This window comes from Melanotaenia boesemani, chromosome 6, assembly GCF_017639745.1.
Source record: "Melanotaenia boesemani isolate fMelBoe1 chromosome 6, fMelBoe1.pri, whole genome shotgun sequence".
Classification (NCBI taxonomy): Eukaryota; Metazoa; Chordata; class Actinopteri; order Atheriniformes; family Melanotaeniidae; genus Melanotaenia; species Melanotaenia boesemani.
The window spans coordinates 7,522,245-7,543,399 of NC_055687.1; the positions used below are offsets into that span (position 1 = coordinate 7,522,245).

Here is a 21,155-nt window from a genome sequence, read left to right on the forward strand (position 1 = left end):
GTTCTTGGGTGTAAAATTAGTCCACGCCCCCAGGTGCAGGATGACTCATGAGCATTTATTGTTCTAACATACAATTATCTACCTGGCATTTGTTTACATAATTATCTGTTTATTAATAGATAGGTGTAAATTTGAGACATAGTTTATTTTACATTTAAACACTTAATCACATTTGGATTTTTGTTTTATTCATTGTATGATTGTGTTTTTGTTATGCTGAAGCACTTCGTCACATTTGCTCTCAAAGTGCTTTATAAATAAAATTGACTTACTTTCTTAAATAAGTTTTTTTTTTTTTAGTTTTTACAATAAAAACATCCTAAATTTATTTTTAAAAAAGTCCTTGATTACCTCATCCAAATGAACCAACATGCAATAAAACAGGATTACAGCAGTACAGGATCTTTGACTCCTTTATTGTTTTTTTTTTGTTTGTTTTTTTTTGTTTGTTTGTTTTTTTTGCCAGTCTTAGACCAATTAAATCTTCTGATTATGGTATTATTAAATAGAGCATGTACATTAAGCATTTCTCTCCTTCAGGTTTTTGGCATACTGGTCTCTGTCACACAGGAAGTGGTGCACTCTTGTTATAATGAGGATATAAAAGAGGAAACCTGTGGAGATTTGTCATCAACAAAGAAAATGAACAGTGGAAGTCAGAAAAAAAGCAAAAACAAAAGATGGTTTAGCATCCTGCAAAGTTACAACACTTACTTTAAGTTGTAGGATCAAGTCGTCAAAATGCTGCTGCTTTTTGTTTTTAAATAAAAATCTACTTGTTATTCAGCTCTACAAAGACTTGATAGAAATGGAAAACTGAAAATAGGAGCCATCAATGGGGCTGAAACCTTCCTGGAAATTAAGCATCTCTGTAGAGGTATGGGAGGCTCTGGCATCAGGAGTGGGACAGGCAGACTGGAGGTAGTGGCAGTCTAAACAGGGAGGGAAGGAGCGATGGATGGATGTAGGAGGAGGGGGAAGGAAGGGAGGGAGGGAGGGAGGGTTGATAAAGCCTGATCTGTGCCACAGGGCATTTATGGCTGTTTGGGAGGCAGGGGGACGGGGATAGGGGAAAAACGGGTGGGAGGAGGCATTGTCTGCTGTGTCCGTGCGTTTATAGGATTGAGCTCAAGTTTCCTTTGTGTTTCCATTTTGTTGAGGGATTATGTTCTTTGAGAGAGTTGTGCAAGCAGGCAGGCACACAGAGTGGAGGCGGAGAGGCAGAGAGGATGGGTGAGGTGGTGGTGAAGGGGGGACACGAGGAAGGAGGGAGGATGTCTTTGTTCAGAGCGCTGATCATGAACAAGACAGATAGCAGAGGGTGTGTGTGTCTGCTGGAGTGTGTGCGCACAAGTGAGTGCATTTGTGTGTTGCAATGCCAGAGATTGTGAGTGTGTCGGAGAGAGCAAAGCAAGATGTCAGGACACGTAACCAGCCATGTAACAATTTAAAATCAATTTGCCTCCCAAGAAGAAATTGCTCTGCGAGACATTTTTTTCCCCTGCGAGCGTTTTGCAGGACTTCATTCTATTTAAATAGATATCAATTACATAATCACTTCTCTTCTCTCTGCCCTGCGAAGTTATTCACACAGAGGCTGCAGAGCAATTATCTTGTAAGTTTCTTTTGTGCTTGCTGGTGACATTTGCGGTGTCACTGATCAAACACGGTGCAGTTGTAATGAAGACACAAAAAGCTCTGACTGAAGCAAAGACGGGGTGGAGGTAGAGGTGCTGGAGGTGAGGTGCCTCTTGCGAACTGAGTCAACTGATGCAACAGTTTAACTCTGAAAACCGTCTCCTTACCCTCAAACCTGAGTCTCGAGCTGCTTCCAAAAGCCAGTTTTTTTCTTCTTAATTGATTGGTGAAAGATGAAAGTCTGTGTACTGGTGATAATCCCAGTACTTAAAGTTTTCCAGCTCTCCTCATTTAAAATATACATCCTGGTGTCTTCGTGTTGTTCCAAGCCCCGCTGGGTAAAGACGCATCCATTGTGTTTTCCTCAACTTGTTAAAACACCACATGGTGCATTTGCATAGGATAACCAACATATAGCAAATCATTTGCATGCCTGAAAATGCACTTGAGTAACCGTAATTACACGTGACACCAATTACTCTGTTACTTTGTATTAAATTATAATGGAAAATTCCACTAGAGAATTGGAGCCTAATTGCATCTTAATTTGCATAATTTTGCATATTAATCACATCTCAGATGAATAATAAATTTCAGTTGACTTTTTTTTTTATTTTATGCAAAAAAAAAAAAAAAAAAAAACAAGTTAAAAATAATTTGTGAGGGATTAAAAATGTTAGGAATTATTGCTAGAAGTACATTTGTGTTAATTTCTCTCTATCAAATGTTCAAATCAAATTTATCTGTATTCTTTTTAATTAAATTTAATTTTAAAGCTTCAGTAAATTAAAAATCAAATAAAAAATAATAAAGGGAAAGAAACATGGGGAAAAGTAAATATTTAAACTATCAGTGCACCAGTTTCCACCCCAAACTTTGTGGCTAAAGTTCTCTCCACTGCTTTATGCCAAATTCACTCAACAGTGGTAATTTAAATCACTGTTGCCTCTTTTTCTTTCTCTCTAAGTCTTTTTTTTTTTTTTTTTTTCTTGGTCAACACCTGTGCCTGCTATTGTGTTGTGGCTCCCTGCCAGCGCACACAAAAACTAATACCTGTCTCCAAGATTAAATTCAAATGTAGAAAAACAACATATTTTCAGTTAGAACACACAATCATCTTCCGAACAAAGTTGAGCTCTCCAAACCGGATAATAAGGAGAAGAACAACTAAATCCAATAATTACTGTCCTCACTCACTAAATTACATATTAAACACTTGTGGAAAATAATTAACATTACTTTGATTTAGATTTATTTCATGACAAGTACAGAAACTTCTTGTGACCCACTGACATATATCACCAGTTATCTATTTTCTTTAAGAAAACCCTCAAGTAACTTAGATAAAAAAAATTTAAAATGACAGGAAAATATGTAAAAAAATAAATAAAATAAAATAAAATAAACATTTGATACATTTAATCAAATTATGTTACTACCCGCACTTTAATGTGAGATTTTGAACACTGATAATTGTCATTATGACAACCCTCTAGAAAATATAATTTTTTTAATTAGAGGATATGGTTTTCTTTTTTTATTATTCGTTGTGGGAATTTATGGGGAAACATAAGTGGATAATTTACAGTACTATTGATATGGAGCAGTAATATGAAGTTTTTTAAATAAAAGGCTGACATTTTATTAAGCTTAAAAATGTTGCTGGTTCTTTCCCTCTTTTTTTGTCTCCTTTTCTTTATTAACTCTCAGCTTTCAATCAAGACATTTTAATGAATCCAACAAGTTTAAATGGAGCGTAACAAACTGACACTTCTGATTGATATGAGACAGCTGTCATAGGACTTCCACATCTAGGGCTGGAAACACTACAACATTTACAGTCAGTGTATGACACTGAAATTCAACATTACAGCTGTAATATCATTCAGAAAATCAAATGTTAGAGCCCTATGTTCTTAACATTATAGATAAATCAGGATCTATACTCATCCATCGCTCTACCAATGACCTGCTTCATACACTCTGGAGGTTCTTGCTGCACAGCATCTTCAACGCTGCTACTGGGTTCTGCTCAGGAAAGCTCAACCATGGACAACAGTGCCTTTCTGTGGCACAGCTGAGGATATAAATCAATGAAGATGACAGCTGTTATCCAGGAGTAGTTTTAAAGGCTTCTAAAAGAGAGTTGAACATGACAACACCGGAGCTAAACATCAGTTTAAATAGACAGAGAATGTGAGAAAATTTTACTGGTATGAATTGTAGGATTTTAGAAATATTCAGGTCATTGATCTGTCAGAATTTTAAGGCCAAAACAGCAAAGTTTTGTCATTTTAGCTTTGCCTACTTAGCAAAATTGATAGAAAAATATCAGAAACCCCAAGAATAACTACAAAAATAAGGTAACAAGACTTTCTCTGCCTCTCATACACTGATGAAATACATGTCTGCATGTGGCAGCTTCTAATGAGGCAGCTCAATGGACAAAAAACACAAAAAGTTCTCTAATGAAAACTTTCTATGGGTTTGATCAGCTGCCACTTTGTATGTGCCAATATAAACTCATTTTGTGGCCCCGTCTTAGGGATCCAAAGTCAACATCCTTAATGTTTTCTTTTATATCGTGTCTTTGTATTAACAACTGCATAATAAACAGAAGTCTGGCCTCATAACACTCCTCCACGTGTGAGTTTATCTGGAGATTCTCCAGCAATTAATCGCATCCGGTGTGGAGTTCTCCCATGGGTTCACCACCTGCAGGAGGGGCCATAGGGGTCGGGTGCAGTGTGAGCTGGGCGGCTGCCAGAGGCGAGGATCCTGGCAGTCTGATCCTTGGCTGCAAAAGCTAGTTCTAGGGACGTGGAATGTCACCTCTCTAGCGGGGAAGGAGCCTGAGCTGGTGCGCGAGGTTGAGCGGTTCCGGCTAGATATAGTTGTACTCACCTCGACGCACGGCTTGGGCTCTGGAACCACTGTCCTTGAGAGGGGCTGGACCCTCTTCCATTCTGGAGTTGCTCCTGGTGAGAGGCGCCGAGCAGGTGTGGGCATGCTCATTGCCCCCCGACGAAAGGGTAGCCTCCCTCCGCCTTCGGGTGGGGGGACGGGTCCTGACTGTTGTTTGTACTTATGCACCAAATAGCAGTTCAGAGTACCCACCCTTTTTGGAGTCCTTGGAGGGGGTGTTGGAGAGCACTCCTTCCAGGGACTCCCTCGTTCTGCTGGGGGACTTCAATGCTCATGTGGGCAATGACAGCGAGACCTGGAGGGGCGTGATTGGGAGGAGCGGCCCCCCTGATCTGAATCTGAGTGGTGCTTTGTTGTTGGACTTCTGTGCACGTCATGGACTGTCCATAACGAACACCTTGTTCAGACATAAGAGTGCCCACATGTGCATTTGGCACCAGGACACTCTAGGCCGCAGTTCGATGATCAACTTTGTAGTCGTGTCGTCGGACTTGCGGCCGCATGTTCTGGACACTCGGGTGAAGAGAGGGGCAGAGCTGTCAGCTGATCACCACCTGGTGGTGAGTTGGCTCAGATGGTGGGGGAGGATGCCGGTCAGGCCTGGCAGACCCAAGCATGTTGTGAGGGTCTGTTGGGAAAGTCTGGCAGAGTCCCCTGTCAGAAAAAGTTTCAACTCCCATCTCCGGCAGAGCTTCAACCATGTCCCAGGTGAGGCGGGGGACATTGAGTCCGAATGGGCTGTGTTCCGTGCCTCTATTGTTGAGGCGGCCAGCCGCAGCTGCCGCAGCCGCCTCCTGGACGCCTCCCTGGTGAGGTGTTCCGGGCACGTCCCACCGGAAAGAGGCCCCGGGGAAGACCTAGGACACGCTGGACGGACTACATCTCTTGGCTGGCCTGGGAACACCTCGGGATCCATCCAGATGAGCTGGTGAATGTGGCCGGGGAGAGGGAAGTCTGGGTTTCCCTGCTTAGGCAGCTGCCCCCGCAACCCGAGTCCGGATAAGCGGCAGAAAATGGATGGATGGAAGGACGGTGTGGAGTTGTTAATATTCAGCTCCATCCCACTCACAGATGTAAAAAGCATTCTCAGCTGACACATGTAATTACTCTGATACATCCCGGGAAGACTTCTGTGTCTGAGTGCAATTTCAAATAAACCAAATGTGCGCAGCTCATTTTTGATAAATAAAATTAGTTGGGAGAACTTCAGGTGGGCGGGGCTGCACGCAGGTGTCTGCCGCGTGCGTTACAGCGAGCACGCGTGAACTGGAGCGGCTGGTCTGACCTGCAATCACCAGAGAAGCGAGGACTTGATGATGTTTTGGTCTGATGATCAAATTTCACATTTTTGCATAATAATTTGGGCACCTGCTTGGAAAACAAGGGCTGAGCTAAAACCACTGGCCCTTAACAGCAACTGTGTGTGTTTTCTTGTTTTAGGGTCATTATGGGGACCAAAACATGACTGCACAATAACTTATGGGGACTTCCTGTCAATATGGGGGACAGTAATTTTGTCCCTGTGAGTAAATTGTGATTTTTAAGGGCTTGCTGCATGGAAAAACCTGGTTCTATCTGTTTTGGGTCAAGGATAGAATCAGGTGATCGTGAGGTTAAGGTTAATGGTCAGGGTTCAGAATTCAGTTGTGATGGTTAAGTTCTGGACAAGAATCAGAATCAGAATCAGAATCAGAATCAGAAAGGTTTTTTATTGCCATATGAGTGAACAGGTTCACATCATTAGGAAAATGCTGCGGTACTTGGTGCAGACATAAAAACAATATAAGTTATAAGTTTAAGCATGCAATAAATATAAAATAAAAATTTTAAAACAAAATAAAGTCTCTACACTTTAACACAAAATTACAAAATATACAGGATGGGTATGGAATTAGAGCATAATCCAGAAAGTATGCTAAAGTGACAGTAAAGTAGCTTTGGTATGTTTGTCTCTTTTTGCATGATTTTTGGATGTATTGTACCTTCACAGCCAACATTAACCAGACATTTAAGTGTGTGTGTGTGTGTGTTCGTGTGTGCACATGCTGGTCATTGTTTTTATAAAACACATGCCTGCAGACTGATAAGAAAGTTTGTTCACCACTTTCCTTCTATTGTAAAATGCATGCACTGACACGTGCTAACCAAGACTCATAAATGGGCAGTTATCCCCCTCTGCTGGACGTTGTTAATAAAGCAACTCTGCTGCCTTCAAGCGCTCCATGTATATTCTGACTCAAACTGGCATTCACTCTGAAATTCACTCTTAGTCTAATCTTTTAAAACGGTCTTGAGCAAATAGTTTGCAGAGCTTTCTGGAAAATAGTACTTAAAAATAGTTTTTTTGGACTTTGGCTCATTTCCATTCCAACTATTTTACCTATTTACAGAAAAATTATTTTTATTATTTTTTATTATTGTTGTTGTCATTTAAAAAAAATCTAAGAACTCAAGAGATGAACCTGTGTTGTGTTGATACATAACAGACAATTTACCTAAAATAGTATCTTATGGCTTTTTGTTACCAGCAGCCTTTCTCAAAAATGTATCATTACTTTCTATTTTTTAAAATAACAAACAAAATAAAAGAACACATTAAATAAGAAATACTTGATTAATCCCAAGAAAAATCCTAATGTTGTAGTAAGTACTTTTTGTCTATTGATAGCTAAAGTCTTATGCCAGGGGGTGTGACTGGGATCAGGAATGACCTCCTGTACCTTTCTTCCTTGCAGTGTTGCAATCTTGTTGCTGCTGCTGCTATTTGTGTTGTTGCTATTCATGTTTTTCCTTAGTTTATCTTCTTATAGGTGCTCCCAATGATTGTCTGCATTTTTTTTCCTTACAGGGGCTGTTAAGTTTCTCTACAGTTGTAGCAGCGGGGTTATTGTTATGATTGTACACTTGTTGCGGATGCCTTTTGTATCTCCTTCTCCTTTTTCTTCCCTCCACTCATTCCTTCTCGCTTCTTCTTACACTCCGCCTTCCCTAGTTTCCCCGTTCTGAGGTCCAGCAGTAAAATCCAAAGAACAATAATTGAGTATAAAAAGGAGTCTTATATCCTCCATTAAGCTTCCCTTGGCAAAGAAAATTTATTGAGCACAGCAAAGCAGCTAGAGCATCTTTCTGCCATCACAATACCAGATGAGTTTAAAAAGAAAATAAATTCTCTGGCATAACAGTAAGGCTGTATTTCAGAAAAAGAACATCATACCAACAGTAAAACATGGTGATGGTAGTGTAATGGTCTGGGGCTGTTTAGCTGCTTCAGGACCTTGAAAACTTGCTGTGATAAATGGAACTATGAATTCTACTGTCTACCAAACAATCCCCAAGGAAAATCTCTGGCAATCTGTTCGTGACCTCAAGCCGAAAATAACTTGGGTCCTGCAGCAGGACAATGATCCAAAACACACCAGCAAGCCGACCTCTGAAAGGCTGAAGAAAAACAAAATGAAGACTTTGGAGTGGCCTAGTCAAAGTCCTGACCTAAATCCTATTGAAATGTCATGGCATGACCTTAAAATGGTGTTTCGTGCCAGAAAACTCTCCAATGTGGCAGAATTACAACAATTCTGCAAAGATAAGTGAGCCAAAATTCCTCCACAGTGATGTAAAAGACTTGTTGCAAGTTATCATCAACGACTGATTGCAGTTGTTGCTGCTAAGGATGGCCCAACCACCTATTAGGTTTAGGGATTAAACTTTTTCACACAGGGTCATGCAGGTTTGGATTTTTTTTTCTCCCTTAATAATAAAAACCTTAATTTAAAAACTGTATTTTGTGTTTACTTGTGTTTGATATTTAAATTAGTTTGATCTGAAACATTTAAGTGTGGAAAAACATGCAGAATATTAGAAATCAGGAAGATGGCAAACACTTTTTCACACCACTTACAGTGTTGGGTAGTAACGTGTTACTAGTAATGCGTTACTGTTACACTATTACTTTTGTCAGTAACTTACTCTAATGCATTACTCAATATGCATTACTTAATAAAGTAACTCAGTTAACCTTTCGTGCGTTTGTCTGTTACTAGCTAAATTAATATATTTTGACCAGCAGCTGTGGACTTCTTCCTGTTTACGTGGGCAGTGCTGCATCACCGCTTGCTGAGCTTGTTTTTCTGTGAATTCTCTTGGAAATATCATCACTGATATGATGGTTCTTCTGCTCAATTTGTGAAGCCCTCCTAATTCTCTCACAGCTGTCCACAAAGCAATAACCCCTGGATGCGGAACGGAAAACAATTCTGCGAAGCACAAACAACCAGAGTTGTCTGTTGTCTGACTGTTGCTTCGTTTCCAACAGCACCTGAACGCACCATTAGCTCGTGTGTACGTCATGTTCACCAAAAGCATTGTGGGTACAAGATGGGGTGAGTTGCATAAGGTTGAGAAGGCTGTCAATAGAGGCTGCCTGTGCTCGGGTCCGTGGGCCAGTCGCTCCCTGTAAAGCTGCATCCTCTCCGCTCTGATGCACCGCTTCACCTGCCTCGCCGCGCGCCGGGAGCTCCGCGGGCTCGCGACGAGCGCAGTAGTGGTCCGTGCCAGGAAAGGTGGTCTGAGCTGCTGCAAACAGTGGGCCAGCACTCCTGTGCGTCCTTTTAGCACGGAACCAGGCAGGAGACTGTGCAGGCGCAGGTTCGTGTTCACCGGTGAGAAACACAGACTGTTCAGCTCGCGACCTGGAGCTGAAGAGCCGCCGGGGGGCTCCGACCGTCAACCACACATCTCGGTGGTCGGCATCCCTGACCCCCTCACATGGATCCGGTGTAAAGTCCTAACATATCTGACTGATTTTTACTTTGAGACAGAAATCAACTCTTTTGAGTTTGACAGAGGAGTGAAGCAGGTAACCACTCTCAATAACAATCAGTGGTAATAATGCCACATGTTGTATTCTAATGACAACATCAAATACATATTTCAAACCGTTTTATCTGGGAAATCGGATACATTTTAATATATGAGAGGCACAGCGGTCAGACATTAAATAAGGACAATTTAAAAGTCCAGCTCCAAGGATGTGATAGTAGTATTAAAACATCTCATGTCCTCATTAGCCATGTTAAATTTCTGCTATATTATGAAATTACTACACAATGACCTGGCATATTCACTTAGGGGTGATCATATTAGCTGCTCCTAACATGGTTTGAATGCATGGCCTCAGGGCTACGGCACACAATCATGCATAAGACAGTTATTTGCATTAGTAACCCTGTAGATGAATGAATAAAACCTCATATTTTTTTTATCTTTCCAGGCTTTGGTGCATGTCTCCAACAAGATGTCCAGAGGGAGATACCATGAGTTAAAGGGGGTCGTGTCCAATGAGGTAACACACACACACACGTAAAGTATATTACAGGAATCCAAGCTGACTTCTTTTCTTCAAATATGTGTCATATCTCACTTTTGTTCCACTACATCTGCCATTGTATTTAGAAAATGATTATTTCCTTTGTTCCTCCAGATGGTTGAATATGTGGAAGAGAGGTGCAGGTCTCTCTCTGACATTCAGAGGAAGCAGCTCGCCGTTAACATGGATGATATTATATTTGTGCTGCCGGAAGACATCTCTGTTGTATTTGATGAGTTTGGTGTGATTTGATTTCCAACATTTATACACAAAACCCAAAGCTGACCTAAATGATAAATTCTACACTCTGTGGTCAAACCACTTTGAATCAACATCTTTAAGTACTTTATGAATTTAAAGTCTGCTCAGCTGTGACAGTAAAGTTTTCTACTTGTAATATTTGTGATTCTGTGAAGCTTTTGTTACTTTCTTTATCACCAGCTCAGCTGCAGGAAGTTACCCATCACTGTCCTTGCAGGTAGAAAGTTCTGCTTTGTGGTCATGAGATTTTGGCTTCTGTCATCACATGAAGGCCCTGATGACCCAGAGGGCTCAAAAATCTTCAGAGTGGATCCTAGCGAAGATGACAGCCCACCGAAGAAAATTACAACTGCTGTCTATGAGTGAGTACTCAACTCATCGGCACCCACAAGCATGGATTATGTTCAGACTTCCAACATATGAGAGAAACAGAAAGATGCTTTTAAATATAAGGAGAGGGATAATAGTTCTTAAAGCAGTGATACAGAAACACAGGAAAATATGGCCTTTAGCTGCAACAGATGCATATTTGGACTTTTAAATAAAAACTAGTGAAATGCAGCAGAGAACAGGTGGGTCTTTAAGCTGGATTTAAATAGACTGAGTGTTTCCGCTGATCTGAGGCTTTGTTTCAGACATGTGAAGCATAGAAGCTGAATGCAGCTTCTCCATGTCTGGTTATGATTCTGGGAACTGATAAGAGAGCAGGTTCATACTGGGTCAAGAGGTCACTGATGTATTTTGGCCCTAAACCATTCAGAGCTTTATATAACTCATAAATGTCTGTTTTAGAGAAGGCACAGACACATTGTTGGTATCTAAATTAATTAGGGTGTTAAACAGAGGAAAAGCTAGAACACAGACAGAGATGGGCTGTATAAGATCATCATTAAATAACTATTTCTTAATCTCATCAACAGATATTTAAAATTTTACATTTTACGTATTGTTACCAAGTATCAATTTGTAATGATAAACAGTCAAAACAAAGTAAGTGATCAAAGTCATAAAAAGGTCTTTAAAAAAATAAAACAAGTATTGTACCTTAATGAGGATTTAGGAGAATCATTACCTTTAAACCTTGCCCTTAACAGATATATAAAGCCACCTGTGTTTCATTCAGCAACAACTTGTCAAAAAGTAAAGAGTCCAGTTCAGTTTCTGTGAAATTCTTAAATAAAAATGTCCATCTAAACAGAAGGAGGGAATTGTTGCACAGTCAGTGCCAACAGTCAAAGCCTCTTTCTGCTCTTGTCAGTAATCCAGTTAGTTGTTGGACCACAGTGTGTGGCTGTTCTTCCTAATACCCACCTATCTAGTTCGCCAGATTGTTCTCCCTATTGTTTAGGATCTCAGAATCCCCTCTGAGAAAGCTTGTTACACGTCAGCTATTATCCTAAAGGCGAGCAGACGGACTGTTAAGCACGATAAAGGAGCCACTTTCAGAATTCTCACATTGTGTTCAAGGTGAGACTCAAAGCAAAACTTTGTTTGAATCTTAGTGTGTGGATTTTGAATGAACAGATACTAGAGGATCCTTATCTGCAGATCCTCTGTATTTCGATAAAAAAAAAAATCACGGTATGGGGATTTTTTAATCTGCCTGTGCTTCTTTTATCAAACATATCTGTCTGTCTTCACAGATTCCATAGAGAGCTAACAAGAGGAGCCTCTCCTGACTGGACAGTCACAACTGTTTGGCATTGGCACTGGAAACTAGCTGAGTGATTTGACTTTGCAAGGCTATTTGGCACCAGCTTGTTGAATATATGAAGCAAGCAGTTTGAATTTGGATCACATGACATGGGACCTACATAAGCAGTGAAGCATTTCACGGCAGCTGAAGACATCAGAACTTTGCACAGTGCATAATTTAACCTTCTGCGCTCCTTGAATGCCTTAAACGCTCCTCTCCAGTGATTTCCAGAAACATTTAGATTTAAAATCACCTTGGGGGAAGTTACTGGAGCAATACTTTTAAACTGTCTCTCAGTTCTGTGTCTTGCCAAAAAAAAAGTCCAGGTTCATGCATAAGCTTTTAATGGAGTTTTCCCCCTAAACCCACATCTTTCTGTGGTTGTCATGACAACAGCCCAGCTGTTGTCACCTCATCAGTACAGTCACATGCCAGCAGATGTTGAGTGAACAATCTCAATGGCAATCGTAGCCTCTTCTATTTATGAAGAATGAAAGGTCACTGGTACCATTTTTGTTATCTTTTGTTAATCAAATAAAATATAACTTCCTCATGATTTTCCTTTTTTGTTTTGTCAAATATTTTTTCCAAGGTCAAGAATGTTGCTCAGTTCCACTGAGTTGTATTAATAGTTTGTCTGATCACATCGCCACATTTCCAGCCTTTCATTTTCACTGGAACTCCAGTACCGACCCTGACAACGGATCACCCTTGAGGGTTAAAGTGTAACATCGAAGTCTGTTTACGGGGCGCAATGATTGCAACGCCTTTGGGGTAGTGTGAGGTTTTAAAGCTGGAAGTTAACTGGAAGTATCTTCATGCTACATCAGCAGCTTGTGTGATGTTTCCAAACGTCCGTGAGGAGGAAGGTTATCATGCATTTGAATAAAATCTGGATTTTGATCAAACAAGACGAGGCTCAAGTTCAAAGTCGGAGCTTGTTCCTGTCCTAGACCTAGATGATAGTTAAGAAAACACTGAAACAACTCTTATTATTGCATCACTGCAACTGTAAATGATTTATTTAGGCAAAATCCAACCTTAGCTAATGATTGTGGTCACTGCCAGAGACGTCACCAGCCACAGACATCACTCAACAGACTCTTGCATATTGCATGTCAAACAATTATGTTAAAGCTGGCTGCAATATCATTAATGTTGACAACATAGGCAATAAACAGAGAGGATTCGGTCATTAGCTACTGCTAATTCATGCGTAATGAAAGACGAGAAGGATTATTCTAATTTTCCTGTATAGAAATGTGAGGCCTGTGCAGGTTTGCGTGGGATTTTCTTTGGTTCCAGCTGAGCATCTTGTAAAGTCCTAATGAGATTAAATGAGTGCGGTTAGTTTAGATTATGTCAGTATGCTCATGGATGAGGTGAGAACATATTAAACAATTTACCACGGCTGTGCATCACTCACTTTAATGGAAATTAACAAGAAAACAAAATAAGTGGTGAATGTACAAAAAAAAAAAAGTGTTTAATTATTTGACTGTTTCATGTTGAGGCGTGAGGATCAGTCGAGCCTGGATGCCAACTTGTGACAACAACCCATACCTTGTTTAAGACGTAAAAAAGGAACTGTGTCTTTGTTGGACTTATTGTAATGCTGGCTATTAAAATTACAATGTAAATACACTTAAAAAGTCTGACACTCAAACAGAACAAATAAGTGACATATAGCTTAATATTTATAGAAGCCCCTTAAAAATCTGTTTATGGTGCGAGTTCAAACCAAAGAAAGTTGTTTCAGACCCACTTAGTTGTACTATCAAAAGATTGAGGCATCCAGCAAGATGAATAAAATGTTAACAAACCAGTTATTTATATAAAGTTATGTATTTAATATGGTAAGGATATCTGACATGTTCATTTGGAATCGCAGGTTGTAGTACTATCATGGCCAATGAAAAGGTATAATAAATAGAAGAACTACATACATATAAAACCAGAAAAATAGGAATCAAAGCACCAATTTAGAGAAACCAATAGTTATACACCTTGATCTATACAATTCATTATTTATGCTCTACTGCATGATTTTCTACACAAATCTGTCTCCTGCGTGTTTTTGAAGACTATTTTTGTTAAAGTGTTCAGTATTCAGGAATTTACAGAAAATGCATCACTCAGACCAACAAACCAAAAATTGTGTCCTTTTTGATAAATTTGCACAAAATCTGAAGGCAGATAATAACATACAGTGATAGCTCATGTAAAACGTGATTTATAAAGCTGTAACAGAAGTTATAAATAAGCACGGCTTTTCCTTATAAGGGAAATAGAGATGTAACCAAACTGTATGTAAAACATGAACATAGTCATCTGTTAACAGATGTTTATCAAGTCTGTAAATTTTGCACTGATAAATTTCCCTCTTCTGATTAATGTCTGCAGGTCCTTCTTAAAATCACCGTTCATTTAAATAGATATCTTAGAAACAGTAAACTGATTTCCTACAAATATGTGAAAACATATGAACACTAGCCCTCTAAAAAGTAGTTCCCTCTTATGTAGTTATTGTCTAGAAATAAGTCAGCTGAACAGAATCTATGACAAGTTAAAAACAATCAAACAGACTCTAGTGGTAAAGAAAGATTCCAGCTGAACATACTGCTTTTGGCTTTTTCTTGTAAAACTGAAGGGATTTGCTTCAATTCCAAGAAAGCCAAGCTCAAGTGGAATACTGTTTTTGTTTATTCCGACACCCAGAAATCAATACCACATTCATTAAACGTAATGACATAACTTCATTTACTCAGATCAAGGTTTACGCCCACATAAGTTGAATTTTCATAAGATGTACCCTACCAGTACGAATGTTGTCAGAGGGATATATATATATATATATATATATATATATATATATATATATATATATATATATATATATATATATATATATATATATATATATATATATATATATATATATATATATATATATATATATATATATATATATATATATATATATAAAAATAAATAAATAATGAAAGAAACAACACTGTAATAAGGAAAGAACTAACTATGTTAAGGATCACATAGCGTTTATTTCCTTGAGTACATCACGGAAAAGCTCAACACAAACCTCCCCGTTTGGTTGTTTCATGGACGCCAGCTTCCAGGCCTCCTCAAACGTCTCAGCAGATAGATTCACACCAATATTCCTGAAGATCTCTTCAATCTGTCATAGAGGTGGAAAGGTGTCAGTAACAAATACATATAAATCATATGGAAAATGTAAAAAAAAAAAAAAAGTACATGCTACAGTCATATCATGAATGAATAAAGTTTAAGTAGAATGGTGCAATGGCCTTTCTTTATCTCAAACTATGTATTGAAACTAAGATTTGGGGAAAGTGATCCATTTACTTATGATGTCCCAGGTGGGCTATTGTAATTCCTCTTATTATGGCTTAGATCAGTCGTCTCTCCATGCTGTCAGGGAGGAGATGACATGATCACATCACCCTGTGCTTGCTGCTCTTTCCCAGATTCGTGTTAGTTGTAGGATCCAGCTTAAGATTGTATTATTTGTTTTTAAATCTCAAAATCAGGGCTACTAAATTCAGTCCTACGAGGGCTGCAGTCCTGCAGGTTTTTAATGTATCCCTGCTCCAACAGACCTGACTCAAACTGACTGATTGTGCAGAACTTCATATGCTATTTCCATTTAATTTTAGCTGCTGTTAGTGTGGAGGACATCATCCAGCACCAGTTTGTTTTAGCCTTATGGTTCTGTAACAGCCTGGGCTCCACTGAGCTATATCATGGAATTTTCTTGGGAGTATTTGTCAATTTCTGGTAACAAGCTGCCTCTTAGTGATGGCACAATCTTTCAGGATAATTAAGCCCAGATTCCAACAACAAAAAGAAAACTGACATAAAGAGCAAAGTAGTGATGTGGAACCCTTTGCCCCCACCATCACCAGATCTCAGCATAGTCAAAGACTTTGTCTTGTGTAGGGCGTACCTCCTTCTTGGATCGAGGACAGAAGAAGTGCTCCTCATGAACACCTCTGAGAGCGTAAACTGATGGATGTAGAAGATCTGCAACCATGGCTGTACCACCATAGTTATTGGTGTCACTGACTCTTTTGACGCGAGGAGCTGGACGGTCTGAACGCACAGTTGGAATCCCGTAGGCACGGCCATCTGAAAATAAGTTTAATTAATTATTACATAGTTTTAATTACTCATGTGTCAGTCAAAAGCATATGCCAGTTTACTATAAAATGCCTGTTATTTTTCAAAAAAAAAAAAAATCTGATTTTTATGACCAGAATTCATTTTTAACATTTGACAAGATTTTTTTTTATTTATTTATTTTTATCAAATTCCTTGTTCCCATGTAACCACTGGGCAAGTAAAATGTCTCATAATTTGGTCTTATATCCTTCAGTCTACAGCACACATTCAGTGATAAGGAGGCATTTAACCAGTGTAAATATAGTTATCATGTGAAAGCTCTCCTTGTGACCTACTTGATGACCCATCACTGACAGCCCCTATGAGTGAGGAGGAGGTCACGAAGTGGTCTGCGACTGTCACCGGTCTGCCCATGGTCCTGATGGTCTTCAGTGAGCTGCCTGGTTCAACAGGCTCCAGGTCCTCAGGTTTAACCAAGGCCTGAGGGGAGGAAAGTTGAGGTGATTCTGACAATGGCTTCCTGACAGAAGCTGTGCTGGAATAGGGGTCTGAAGGAGAAAAAAATACACAAAATACTCCATTTAACTTGGATTAACCTAATAGAAAACTAAACTCAATGTTAAGCTAAACTAAACTGCAAAACTTAAACAGAGTCATGACTGTCAGGGCTGGAAAATTTAGGTTGTTTAATGCGTTAGTATTGTTGCCTTTTACTGACCGTTTGTCAAAATGCTCTGCTCTTCCCTGTTGATAGGCATCAAGTCCTTCCAGTTGAGAAAGTTAGCAAACTCCACAAAGTTGATAAGACCATCCTTGTCTGTATCACAACAGTCCATCAGGTCATCCAGAACCCTTTCACTCACATCCAGCTGGAGCTGACGACACACTGCCTGCAGGTCCTGTCTGTCGATCATTCCCTTTCCTTTCTAGTAATTTGCAAAAACAGACAGAAAAGCCTTAATTAAAACAAAATATGTGTGCAAAAATGAGGCAGGTAAACTAGCAAACAACTGCACTTATTAAACACAGCATTATATTGGCTGAAAGAGCATAAATCTAAACCAGTTTTCATGCATATGGTACATTGTCTTCTTAAGGAGTGGAGCATACTAAACTTTCTTTTATTGTATTCTGATGTATAAAATATACCTATGAAAAGAAATAGTGTCATGCTGACTTCTACGAAAGTATATAGTGTATATAGTATAGCACATGTAAACTTTTTAAAATGATTTTAATGTTTACTATAATAACTCAGATGTGTTTAAACAAAAACATGTTTGTTGTAACTGTAAACTTATTGGCATCTTCAACTGTTCTTTCAAGGGATGGCAAGGTCTAAACTGCCAGTCTAAATGCTGTTAAGCAGCTAGCTAATAGCTACTAGTTATTTAATAGCCAGCAACAGCAATAGAATTTATTCAGTATAAACATGACATAAAAATAACTAATGTTTAACACAATAAAACAAATCAAAACAGATAAGATCAAATTAAAAAAAATGTTTCGCTGAGGTTGAAAGCCAAGGAATAAAAATGTGTTTTAATGTGCAAGGGTAGGTTATTCTACGGTTGGGGAGCAGCAGTAGAGAAGACCCTGTCCCCTCTGAGCTTCCTCTTGGACCTTGGTACTTGGAGGAGCAGCTGGTCAACTGACCTGAAGATTAATAGGGGTGAGGAAACTCACCCGCTCCCTCCCTCCCTACTTGTAGGGTTTAATTGAAGGTGGAACTGCTGCTGTGACCTACGTCCATTGACGCCCCATGATGGTTAGCAAAAGAAGAGCAGAACTTGGAAAGTTCTACAGAGCATTCTTGACCTGGCAAAGCACTTGAAATATGTCTTTAAAGAGTCTTACCTTGTCATAATGATTGAATGCCGTCAGCAAGGAGGGGAAGTTTTGGAAGTTGACCTTCTTGAGGTGGTGTCTCACTGCATTAACCAGGCTGCGCTGCCTGTCTCGGTCTCTCGTGTACTGTCCTGGCTCTGTGGAGTGGATTGTTTCCCCAACACCTATGAAGGAAGCAGGTCAAATGTAACTTAATGACCTCAAGCAAAAAGTTTGAGTGTGTTATTTTTGGGAAATAGCATGTTAACTCTGTCCTCCAGTCTGTGACATGAAAAGATTTTTTTTATTGAAAATATTACCAAATTGATTTGGTGGCAAGACGATTCCAAAGGTGTGATCAGGTGGCAGATGTACATGATTTCTTCTACTACAAACACATGTGGATTAAGAAAATTTAGTTCAACAAAGTATACAGTTAGAGTCAAAAGTCATACAATTTGATAAAATTTACAAAGACGTACGTATTCCAGGTTTTACCAGTTTGCTGTGCCACTTTTTCACTGTTCTCAGCTCTCTTCCAAACAGGGTTTGGATTGTAGAACCTGTGGCAAGTCAGTAAAGCTTCAGGTATGAATGGTTATTTATTATTAGAAACGTACTAAATGTATAGAGTACTATGGAGGTAAAGAACTACAGTTGGTTTTGTGCTTAATCTGTATGTCAGCACTTACTTCTGTGTCTCTCCTAGCCACTGGAGGTTTTTGCCAACACTACGGCCATCAGTAAAATGTGGTGTCTGGATCCCGAAACTGTTGTCCTTACTGTAGTGACTCCAGTCATACTTTCTATCAATTTTCTCACCTGGAGTGGAGCAAAGTATATGGCACATATTTATTTAAAAATTGTAAATGGCCCTCCACAAGTAGAATGCTGCCAGCAATAGTAAATGCTTTACTAATGATATTTCATACCAACAAAATAGGCATTGTGGCTACGAATGTAAGCTTTGTGTCCCTCCTGAGCTTCCTTCTCTACCTCTTCTCTTGTTTTTGGAGGGTTGATAATTTCATGTACACTCAGGCCTGAATAAAAGAGGATATGTTTGAATAACAGAAGTAAATGATAGTCTCTAATAAATTTAAGAAATAATTCATAATAACTGGAATCAGTTGTCCAAATAAATAAAGTACACTATGTACATTTTTGCATCTTTACATTGCAACATTAAACAGAATTAAGTTATTTAGAATTAACTATTTTTAAATCATTGTTTTAGCTAGTCATATTTGGCTTTTCATACCTTTAATAGTTTTTACACCAAAGGTGGTTTTCTCATTATACCAGCTGGGAAGTCCAGTATGTTGGTCACATGAACGGCCTAGTGGAGCTTTTTTTCTTGAAGTATACACAGACTGAGCAATTTCTTCCAACTTCTCTTGCACGAGAGTCTTCTTGGGGGGATTTATCAAGTTTCCACTCTGTTGGATTCACAAAAAAAGTATTCATTGTAAGGCTTATTTGCATTTGATGCTTGATGATTATCATTATTTATTTGATGTATTCAAACTAAAATATGCCTTAGACTAATCTCAGTATTTTGGATTAGTAATATTAGATATTTGAAAATACTTTTTATACTTTCTAATGTTGTTTCTCTCTAAATGTAAATAAGGACTGGCCAGGGCTGGCTTTAAATTTGTACATCTTACTGGCATATGCCAACTGGTTTTGATTGTAGCATGAACTATCGCAACCATTCACAAAATGCGCATAGAGAAACCTTTTACCTTTAGCAGATAATTAGGCTCAAAACATGTAAGAGAACACTGATGGCAACACTTGAATGAGCTTATACTTTCAGTATTTAATCAGTAATCCCAAGGGATTTTCCAAAGACGCTGCATTTGTGGTCCATAAATCTCCTACTCAACGTGATCTTTTACTCATTTATCCACACAAGAAGTTGTGTGCATAAGTGATGCTCACACTGAGGGATGGTTTGGTGCTGATGCCATGAACAAGAGAGCTGGCAACATCTGGGTCATTTGCCTTCCCTCTGTGAACTCCGATAACTCCTGATTCAGGGATGCGAAATTTCCTCACCACTTCTGGGGTTTGAGGCTGATAATGAATTAAATGAAGAACAAGTACTTTATTAATCCCATAAGGAAAAGATGTCAGAGAACATTTTCAGAGAACACAAATTCTAAGAAAACAACAACAACAACAACAACAATAATAATAATAATAATAATAATAATAATAAACCATTCATAATAAATTAATTTGAGTACAAAATATTTCAGATTATAAGATAATATGTTGGTATATTAGTGAGCTAACCGTGTAACTTGGTGATGCCTGCCGCCTCCCACACACACTTAAACTACTTACTCTAGAGATTTCTTGTAAGCAGCTCTGCACCCGGTCTCCTTCAGGTTTCACTTTTCCAGCCTAGCTTTAACAAAATAAATAAATAAATTCATGCACAATGCGGAAAGATAATTTAGTTAAAGCTTGCGAAGCTTCAGGGTAGCACAGGTCTGCTCACGTCGGTCATACGAGGGCCGAAGTCCTGCAGGTTTTTAATGTGACTACTCCAACACACCTGACTTAAATTAAATGGATCCAACAGCTCATGAAGTTCTGTGAAATGACACATCAATCAGGTGTGTTGGAGCTGGGATACACTGCAAAATCTGTAAGGTTGCAATCCTCATAGGACCGAATTGAGAAGCCCTGTCCAAACATGCTGTATTAAAGTTGACTTACCCTCGGTAAGTTCAGGCTTTTATCTGTATATTTCACCTGGTGAGTGGCATTTCCGTCAGTCAAATTCATCTTTAATCAGCATGAAAACAGCTCACTTTAATATTTAAAAGTAGTATTGTCTAAGGTATTGCTTTTTGTGCATTTACTCAACGCTAAGTTTTCAGCGACAGATAAGTTTGAACCTGTTTGAGTTCCGTTGCCTAGCAACACAGGTTGTTAGTTAAGCTGATGACACAGCTGGGCCTTTATTTATTTATTTTATTTCACTTATCTCTGAAGTTGTGGTTAAATTAAGCAAAAACAAACAAAAATGGAATGTCGAGGAAATTTAGTTTGATTTAAACTAGCTGTTATACAAAATATGTGATTGTATATCTTACCCCCTTTTTATTTTTTTTTTATTATTATTATTTTTACTAATTTGAAACAACTTACCTTTTAGGATTGATATATTTCAGAGAGTTTTTATTACTAAAAAGACTCACTGTAGTATTTTGGGAATAAATCGTTGCCTATGATTGGTCCAGGGCGCTGACACGCAGGCGGATTGTC

The 21,155-nt window shown here is 38.9% G+C and overlaps 2 protein-coding genes across 2 annotated transcripts; one reads left to right on the forward strand and one right to left on the reverse strand.

Moving 5' to 3' along the window:
- The first annotated feature begins 8,932 nt into the window (after window positions 1–8,932).
- si:dkey-82o10.4 (uncharacterized protein LOC797793 homolog) lies at window positions 8,933–12,441 on the forward strand. The gene is made up of 5 exons (XM_041987427.1): window positions 8,933–9,418; window positions 9,833–9,904; window positions 10,043–10,169; window positions 10,407–10,551; window positions 11,833–12,441. The coding sequence occupies exons 1-5, from the start codon at window positions 9,041–9,043 to the stop codon at window positions 11,915–11,917; spliced, it is 807 nt and encodes a 268-aa protein (XP_041843361.1). The 5' UTR covers window positions 8,933–9,040; the 3' UTR covers window positions 11,918–12,441.
- A 2,490-nt stretch (window positions 12,442–14,931) lies between these two features.
- efhb (EF-hand domain family, member B) lies at window positions 14,932–20,765 on the reverse strand. The gene is made up of 13 exons (XM_041987423.1): window positions 20,604–20,765; window positions 20,226–20,285; window positions 19,818–19,952; window positions 19,132–19,309; window positions 18,803–18,913; window positions 18,563–18,692; window positions 18,353–18,433; window positions 18,191–18,258; window positions 17,901–18,055; window positions 16,762–16,969; window positions 16,379–16,591; window positions 15,868–16,049; window positions 14,932–15,078 (listed from the first exon to the last, which is right to left on the reverse strand). Exons 1-13 carry the CDS (start codon window positions 20,670–20,672, stop codon window positions 14,932–14,934), a joined length of 1,737 nt encoding a protein of 578 aa, XP_041843357.1. The 5' UTR covers window positions 20,673–20,765.
- Window positions 20,766–21,155: the final 390 nt, after the last annotated feature.